The sequence below is a fragment of the Salvelinus sp. IW2-2015 genome, unplaced genomic scaffold, assembly GCF_002910315.2.
Source record: "Salvelinus sp. IW2-2015 unplaced genomic scaffold, ASM291031v2 Un_scaffold1547, whole genome shotgun sequence".
Lineage (NCBI taxonomy): Eukaryota > Metazoa > Chordata > Actinopteri > Salmoniformes > Salmonidae > Salvelinus > Salvelinus sp. IW2-2015.
The window spans coordinates 98909-108683 of record NW_019942979.1 but is presented as its reverse complement, the minus strand read 5'-3'; the positions used below and the strand labels follow the sequence as shown (position 1 = coordinate 108683).

The 9775-nt window shown below is 44.5% G+C and overlaps 1 protein-coding gene across 2 annotated transcripts in view; it reads left to right on the top strand.

The window, feature by feature from the left end:
- Positions 1-9734, top strand: part of LOC112071217 (uncharacterized) — a 41454-nt gene extending 31720 nt beyond the window's left edge. For both annotated transcript variants that reach the window (XM_024138671.2, XM_024138670.2), the window contains exons 2-6: positions 166-2910; positions 3213-3370; positions 4588-4650; positions 4849-5034; positions 5131-9734. In XM_024138671.2, the coding sequence (XP_023994439.1) occupies positions 2141-2910; positions 3213-3370; positions 4588-4650; positions 4849-5034; positions 5131-6308 (2355 nt within the window). In that variant the 5' untranslated portion in view covers positions 166-2140 and the 3' untranslated portion in view covers positions 6309-9734. The remainder of the gene's footprint in view (positions 1-165; positions 2911-3212; positions 3371-4587; positions 4651-4848; positions 5035-5130) is intronic.
- Positions 9735-9775: the final 41 nt, after the last annotated feature.

The following is a 9775-nucleotide window of genomic DNA, read 5'->3' as shown; positions in this document are numbered from 1 at the left end:
AGAGGGCCACATTGTTCTGTTCAAGAAAGCTAAGGTAACTGAGCTAAACGACTACCGCCGTAGCACTCACTTCCATTATCATGAAGCGCTTTGAGAGACTAGTCAAGGACCAGGGGGGGGCTTGAAGTCCACTCTCCTAATCGATTCTTTCTGTGTTCCATACAGGATCCACAAATCTGTGAAGACATTCCAGGCCTGATCCCCTTTATCCAAATCTGTGAAGACATTCCAGGCCTGATCCCCTTTATCCAAATCTGAAGACGATCCAGGAAATCAAGCAGAACTTTCAGGGAACAGAAGAGTTCTTTATAAAAACTTGGAACAACAGTGAGAACTGCTGGTTGTATTCTCCATTGTTTTTATTCACATGTATTGAAACAAGTAGAGCCATCAGTGATTTCAGCAGCCCCCCTGCCTCCCCTATCCATGCCTACATGCTCAGCGACAGATAAGAACTGTTTTGATAATTGTATGTAATTATAATTTGTGTGGGAGACGGAGCTGTCTCTGTCTATTATCACCTGTAACCTCAGACACAATAACTCCACACATTTACATATTTCTCTCCAAAAATGCTTTTCTTTCAGTTTTAGGACCAAATCAGGAATAATCAGAGTTATTGAAGGAATGGCACATGTGAACTACGAGGTGCTATTCAGTCCTCAACCATCATAATGAGACACAACTGAATTCAATCTGTAGAGTTACATCTAAACCTCAAGCTCTTTTCTTTGTATATTCTATACTAGACCATACATACTAAGTTTGTACATCTCAAAACAGAGATACCCACCCAGCCACTAGCTAAAATGAAAACGGCTTTTTCAGCTGTCTATTTGATATAATACGATTTGTCGTACCATTTTATATTTTCTCCTCATTTGCGGTATTCACTGYCCTCTGTCCTTAATGTAGGGCGCTGGCTCTGTAGCCTTCAGCYCAATCAGAGGAACAGTAAGTGCCTATGCATTTTAGATAAGACCATAATACATTTAAGTAAATAAGTGGCCAATGCATTATGTAGTTAGTGACCTGTGATGTTTATATGCCTGGAAGGGCAATGTCCTGCTTTACAGTCACACAGTATGTTTACACTACGCCACAGCCATTCAGTGCCCTGACCCGTTAAGAACCACAACCTCTCCAACTGCCATTCAAATGGTCTGCAACATCTGAAAGCACAGGAACACAAATTATTTAGATTTATTTAGCACAAGATTTATTTAGTACAAATCTTTTATTTAGCATAATATTGAAACATTTAGACATTTATATGTAGAGATTTTTCTACTTTTTCAGAGAATATTAGTTTACAGGTTGATTCTAAGTGCAAACTTGGAATGTATCCAGCGCCAAAACGACATGATTGAATCATTAACTGTTTACATTTTAGGAACAATGTTTACAGAGGACTGTTGCCCTTAAAACATAGGCCTRTGTGTCATTTTGTGACATATTATTTTACAAGTGCCATAACCGAAAGGAAATTTATAAATTGCCATAACTCATTGAGGAAGCTTACTTTTTGTCTTCAGCAAAACAAAGCACAACGTGTTCAGGAATACGTCATGGTGAAGGTAAAAACCCTCTRTTTGACCTTTCATCCAAGGAGAKTSCATCTATTTTTGTATTTTTGCATGTGAATGTTATAACCTCAAACTAACTTCACATGATTCATAGCTAGGTTTTGTATGGTAGATAGATTCTAGAACTAGGAGAAGAAATAGACGATCTGGGTTTGATCAAGATCATCATGTTCAGTTTACCCTCGTTGACTCTGTGAGGTTTATACAGATCTGATTTCACTGTAATGGGATGCAGAATATTATCACMGAAGATGTTGAAGATAATAGTAACAGAATGAAMGCCATGTAAATACCTCTGTCACCAATGGTTGACACTTACAACTGGTTGACACTCGTGACTTCCATCTCTTAAAGCGTATCTAGAATTCASTCACAAAGTTCATCAGACATATTCATTWTTAAATTAAGATMTTTTKAAACTATGAGTACCAAACAACYCATACCTGCTACCTAAATGTTTCAAATWGTATTTTAGTGGTTTAATTCTGAAAAAAGGACAGCATTGTAACAGCGTTGAGTCGACAACAGAAAATAGAGCTCTTAGTCATGTAAAGATGACGCCCACCACCAATCTCCAAGTCTTCGCCGTCTCCCTCCTCTCTCTCCTTGCTGCCCCACTTGCCACAGCTGAGGACAGCTCCCTATCTCCCACTCCCTCTCCCCTAAGTACCGACCCCCGGCCTCGCCAGGGGGGCTCCACCGAACCCCCTCAGTCCGCCCCCAGCCCCCCTCTCCTCCTCCTGGCCATCCATGCCAACCTCCGCCCCGCTGCCCTCCGGGGCAGGCCCAAAGCTCCAGAGAAACTTCCAGAATCCCCTGGGGTTCTGGAGACCCCTCCCCGACCCCTGGCCCAGATCATGTTCCCCAAGAACGTGACGTCTGCGGCAGCAGGAGCCCTGGCTCCTCCGTTGSGCRCGGCCCAGGTGGCTCCTCCTCCCCRCASACTGGTGGACGTGGAYGTGTGCCATGGTTACTATGACGTCATGGGCCAGTTGGACAACACCTTCAACTGCTCCAAGGACAGCTTCATCTACTGCTGTGGCAGCTGCCACTACCGCTTCTGCTGCCCCGACCCCACCCGTCGTTTGGAGCAGAGCAGCTGTACCAACTACGACTCCCCGGATTGGGCCAAGACCCAGCCACCAAACRCCATACTCCTGGATGATGATGAGCCGGAACTGGACCCTCTGCAGCCTCTGAGCCACAACACAGGCTTTGTGATTGGAGGTGTCATTGTKTTTATGGTAGCGGTTGCCGTGGGGATTAAGATAATGTTCAACAAGGTGTCGCAGCAGGCCAACAACGGAGAGATCAACATGCCCAGGTGAGGGGAGGGGTCAATCAGTCMCAGACCAGACAGATGAACAGACAGAGCRTAAGACAGACAGACAGTCACRCAGACAGATGGACAGWYRGACAGWCAGACAAACACAGATTCTTTAATAATTYCATAATGTCGTTATAACATGTTTATAGCATGTTTCATTCATAAGATYAGACAAGATATGATATCGTTAATGCCAGGAGGGGAACTGYTATTACTCCAGGYAATAAAACACATTTTACAMCAGCTAATTACTTATACGTTWACATTTTTKACATTCTCTTTTTGGTTTCTCCTCTCAGAGCGCTGGTGGACATGTTGCGTCACCAGTCCAGTCCAGTGCAGCAGGATGAGAGGAACAACAGCGTGGCTCTGTGTGGTTCAGGGGAGGGACAGGGTACGCTGGGCAGACCTCCCAAAAACCTCTACGCCYCTGGCCTGCCCAGCAAGGACAACAGACGTGAGTGCCCAGGGGAGCATTCAGTTGGAACAAACAGGAAACATGTTTATGAAATGAAAAAGGGAAATGAGGACAAGCTCACATAGTACACTTCTGTTTCAAAGTCGTTTCTCCTGTTTTGTGCTGTTGTTGGGCATTAGGCTTATTTCAAACTGTCTTGTAAGAAAGGGGAAGGGGTAAAATGGTTTAGATTAGATGAGGTTATTAGTCACATGCACAGTGTTGCAGATGTAATCGCAGGGCACAGTGAAATACTTATGATCCGAGCTCCAACAGCACAGATCAAAAAAAGAGAGTGGAGACAATAATAAAAATAATATTACAACTGTAGCAATGATAATGTCTATTGGGGGGAGGGGCAGGGTAAGTGCTATTGGGAGAGGGTAGAATATCCATAGGGGGAAAAGCAAGGGGGAGGGAGTAGGTAGCTGCCTAGTGGCTATTCAGCAGCCTGATGGTTGGCGGTAGAACCTATTGGCCAGTCTGACAGTTTTTGCCATGATACTCCTATACTGCCAGCGTCTGAGTGATGGAAGCAGGGAGAACAGGCCATGATGGCTTGGGTGCCACGAGGTCCCTGATGGTCTTCTTGGCCTTCCTGCGACGCCTGGTGTTGTAGGTGTCATGGAGGGCAGGCAGTGAGCACCTAATGGCTCGTTTGGCTGAGCGTACCACCCTCTGTAGAGCCTTGCAGTCAGCGGCGGTGGAGTTGCCTAACCAGGATGCGATGCAGACCRACAGTACTCTCTCGATGGTGCTCCTGTAAAACACTGTGAGGGCCCTCGGAGACAGGACAAATTTATTCAGCCTCCTGAGGTAGAAGAGTCGCTGCCTTGCCTTCTTTACCGCGGTGTCCGTGTGGTTTGACCCTTTCATCTCATCGGAGATGTGTACGTCGAGGAACTTGGAAGTTTTTGAAGAGGGACAGTTATGTGTATTTGAAACACAGTGCAATATCCTGGTCGATTCCCACAGGCTCAATAAATGATAAGTGAGTGAGTGTGTAAAGGGGAATTGGCCCAGGTAATGTAAAAGAGGATGGATGCCTTGATCTTAATGTGGTTAATAAACCATGAAGCTAGAAATCGCCTGATAACATCCACAATTGAACACATCATACAGTGTATCCCTCTGCTGTCTCACTCACGTACACACACACATCTACATTATGTATACACTGTTGCTCCACAGCTGATGACTGTTTGTTTGTTTTGCAGTGGGGAATATTCAACACAATTTTATCCATTCAGGAACCAGTCCCAATCACACTGCTACYATCGGTAAGTCAACTGGTGGTGTAAATTGTTGGTTCCAGTGACATACTGTAATGTATGCATCTGGTGGCCTTCCATGTTTTACAGTTWTTCACAATAATGTCTTAGATGTCAATGATACCAACCTGGTTAGATAAAGGTTGTCCAAAAAACAACAATTAAGAAACAAACACACCATAACATAGCTGTCTTTTGACCCCTCAGAACACGCCCCCCGTATGAACAACGCCCAGCTGGCGGCAGGAGGCACTCTTCTGTCCAGCAAACACAACAATACTAAAGGACAGCCCTCCTTCCACCACTCCCTCCACAACCTGGCACAGCTCCCCCCATCCTACGAGAACGCCACCAAGCCAGAGCTCAACAGATACTCCTCGCTCAAACGCCTGGGTGAGTAGTGTACCACGTAGCAACATAGAGATAGACCCCATTACACAGAAAACAATAGCTCTATGACTTGTTTCACTATTCCTCTTTTGATTCCAGAAAAGAGTGGTCTTGATGAATATTCATCGGGCTACTGCACCACCAAGAGGCGTCCCCACACGGCCCAGCCCGCTCTCCAGTCCTCCAGTCACCACATCCCCTGTGGCGGAGATTACAACACCATGGGTGGGAGGGGCACCCTCCCCCGCCACGCCCCCCGACCCTGGATCCAACCCACCGGCCTACCCCCCGTCTCCCCCACGGTCAACCCCTACCCCCTGGACCCAACCGAGCAGCACTACAACCCCAACTACGACACCCTGTCCAAGCCTGCCAGGAAGGTCATGTCGCAGGACCAGCTGCTCAACATGGGGGACGTCCCCGGGAACACTGGGACCCTCTCCAGGATGTCCAAGAACCAGCAGCACCAGTACTACAAAGCCATGGCTGCTGCTACTAAGAACTCCAACACCCAGACCCTGACAAGGAAGCCCCAGGATCGACCCCAGGAGCGGCCTCAGTCCAACACCCAGACCCTGACAAGGAAGCCCCAGGATCGACCCCAGGAGMGGCCTCAGTCCAACACCCAGACCCTGACACGGAAGCCCAAGGATCGAYCCCAGGAGCGGCCTCAGTCCAACAACCAGACCCTGACGAGGAAGCCCAAGGATTGGSCCCARGAGCGTCCCCAGGATCGCCTACTCATGTCCCCAGATCACCTGGAGGAGAGCATGGGTAGRGGGRTCGGAGGGATGGGAGTGGGTGTGCAGGATCCATACGCCCATGGAGGCGGGGGAGGCATGGTCCCCACTCTCCCCCGGGGTGGTCTCACCCCTCAGCAGAAAGCCCAGTCCCAGCAGAATGTATGTGCCACGCCCTCCCTGGACCGCCACCACATGATCAAGATGAACTCTCACCCCACCTCAGGGAGGGAGCAGGAGAGAAGCCAGGGCATGACGGGGCATATGAGCGGAGGCATGGGGGGAGGCATGGGGGGCTGGGGTGGTAGCGAGATGCCCGGGGCGGGGGTTGTCATGGGAACAGGGACGCTAGGGGGCCACAGCGCCAAGAGGATGGCTTTCGCTGCCAAGAGGCAGAACACTATCGAGCAGTTACACTTTATACCAGGAGGGGGCGACGGAGGAGCGGGAGGAGGAAGTAGAGGAGGAGGAAGTGGAGGAGGAGGGGGAGGCAGTCAGGGCATCAGGACAGGCAGTAAGAATGAGGTGACAGTGTGAGGGGCACCAGGTAGAAATTGCCATCAACTGCAGATCTAGGACCAGATTATCTCACCCCTAAACCCACCCTTAACCATTAGGGGGATGAGAAAATATCTGACTCTGTATCAGTGGTTAGTGCAAATTCTACCTACTGTGTGTGTGGTCTTCATGAAGAGAGTAGACATATGAGAATAGGAAGGGTAGAGAAGGAAATATGGTGAATCAATCTGTACATATAGGGAGATGAAGGACTTGCTTAGAGGTCAAAATGGTAGAGGAACGRAATTATCCTGCCATTTTTATAWATGTGATACATCAGCCATATTTCATATCTAAATGTGCCATATTGCCATACACTGATGCCATGAATAACTGAAAAAGAACAAACRTGGGAGAAATTAGATAGCTAGGACTTAGTTAAGAAACTGGTTTGTTCATGCRTAACCTTGTGTTTTATATCAAATGTTTTACRGAATAAAKAAACTTTTGAGCCATATTAGAAAGGAGGKRCCAAGATAATACATCTAAGTATGAGAGAGAGAAGGGTGGTGTACGGCCAGACTGTGTACTTCAGTGTTACATAGAAAAAYASGWTACACTTGTWTCAAAGGATGCTATTTTCCTCATGGAGCATTGAACTGATGATYTTCATGACCTATGATGTGGAATGTCGGATGATGTAGGGTTTTGAATCCGGGGAGTGGTGTACGAGTGAGCCCGCCTCATTGTGACGCAGGAAGCTGTCGATAGTTGCTTCTTGTGTGAATGAATGAGTGACMTTGGGAAAATTGCTTCCATACATTCTCTAGTTGCCCCCAGTAACTGATCTGARGTCAGYTTTGCATCCCACCACCGCCTAATAGTTATGCTCAGCATTTGGGGAGGTTGAGCTGATCCTAAATCTGTGCCTAAGTGCAACTTCTACCTGGAGCTCCCCTGTGACCCACCTGTCTTCATCAGGACAACCAAATCTGATTGAGCCATGAGTCACTTTGTTTGACGAGGAACTTCTGAGTTGGTCAGCCTACCAATARGATGATTAGCTACTGCAACTACAGGGTATTTTCTTTCATAGRGCACAAAAAGTACAGTATGATGCAGGTGTTGCACTTCATAATACGACTGACCTTCAAAGCCATGCATTGGGATACAAATAAAATACCACAGAGAAAGCACGTCTGACAATCACCATTTTATTATTCTCACCAGAGGAGAACTGAMACAAGCCAACATTTCTACAGGACAATACAAATGATTGGCTTCAGAACAAGCCAAAGTGTATGTGTSTAGGGAATTGACTGTAACAAGGCAGTGGACTATAATGCATACTGTAGGATGACTCCAATGATGAAGCAGTCAGATATGAGGGTGAGACTCAGAAGAGACTTGRGTGGCTAGGATGCCCTTCATCAGAAGAGGACCTTGCTCGTTCGTAGTAACACAYTCYAACYGTTCTCTATTAGGTAGAAATGTCATAATATCAATAATAATGCTTAATATTAAGGGCTATCCTATCCTACATGTGTGGCTTTGGACCATATAATACAGCATATTAATGCTTTCACTTAATTTTTGGTGTTGATATTGTCACTGACGTGTGAGTACTAATGTTCTGTAGATACCTGGAGTCAAACTTGTAAAAAAAACATGAGCAGTTTTTTTCCAGCCCAGTTCAAAGAGGGAAACACTAAGACAGAAACGTTTTTGCACAATCCCCTGATATTTGCACCAGATAAAGACAGACATATTTTGTATCACGTCTTAGTGGTTTACATTCAGCAAAAAAGGACACTCAGTCACTGGTGATGCGTGGGGCTGTGTTTGATAAACTTAAGGGACTTAAGAAAATGAACAGACTTGTATTCGACTAAGAGAGAAGTATAACTGTATATATATATATCATCTACAGTATACAAAGTGTCTCATATTGCTTACAAATGGACAGAAGAAAAAAATCTGACATAATTCAGGAGATAAAATGACTGACATGTTKATACAGATTTTCTTTTGACAATCTTCCTATAMACAATGGTAACTTACCCAGTGAGCAAAATGGCATCTTTTAGACRTCCATGGACGTCGGYGTCAGAMGGTGTTCACTGGGTAGTCCGTGTCGGTTATTGTCATGATTACGACAAGTGTTATTATTAATGATTATTATAATTGTTGTTATAATTAATGGTTATCTTATAGTTATGATGTTGGTGTTATTTTTCTTAGTGAGATTTTAAGTGTTTACATGTTTTTAGATACCTATCTTTCTCATGACATTTTGTTTGTTTTTGTTACATCTGAACACAAAATGGGGATTCAAACTAACACTGTCTAATCTTGATGCATGTCARCTCCATGCCGTGGTAATGCATTGACAATATGCCTGAATACAGGGCTTTATTACAGTATGTTTTGAGACAATGGCCCARTTACAAACCTATCCCTAGTCCCTTTCCCTAGATGGAGCCTTCTATCTAGACTATTTGAAAATATTGCATAGGTATTAGCAAAAGTTGTGTTGGTTCCACGTGTTGGGGTGGAATCATTACACTCACCGTTCACAAGGTCATACRATATTGATAGGGACTAGGGAGGGAAAAGTTCTGGGTCTGGGACCAAATTGAAACMCKTGCTAATACCACAGCCTAACMCAATAAAACCCAAAGGGTTAACACATGATGTCACAATGTATGTGTTTACATTAATGTCTTAAACACAGGTAGGTAAAAAGGGTATAACAGTAACTACCTGAATGTTCAGTAACAGTGTCTTTTTTCAGGGAATTAGGACAGCTAACCTAGTTTTAGATTTGTATTTAAGTCACAGAAAGTCTGTAGCAATGTCTGTACTATCGCCACAAGCCATARCCATTGAAACAGTCATTACATACACTTCTGCCATTATTTTGTACATGGTAAACCTTTTTTTGTGTAAGTATATTGTATTTTSTATAGCTAGTACAATCAGAATATTCTAATGGGTTGTGGCTCTCTTCTATAACACATTAATTTGAGGCTTCAACAAATTATATGTGAGTATTTAGTGGAATGTACAGTGACCACCCAAATGCTTAACATTTAACATATTTCTATATAGCCTATTATGTGGCAACAGGGATATTTTTGATGAGTAATGACAAATAACACATGTAAWAGATGGTGAATAAAAYAAGACACAAAGAGATGAATGAATAGGTGTATGTTTCGACACCATCATTAATTCATTTAAACCTATGTAGAACGACGAAGGATAAATCTAAATCTAGATTTGTATGAGATTATAGATTTGTATGGGATGATATTTACAAGTGAACTTCATGAATGTTTCCATGACTATTATTCATTTTAATATATAAAGGCCTACTTTTAATTTCTCCAGTGCATTTTGATCCCTTTGGATACAGCAGTGATCGAACACTACATTTGTAAAATAAAGTTGGTGGAAAAGGTTGTCAGACTTGTTTCTTTCATCAGGGTCATACTCAAATACTG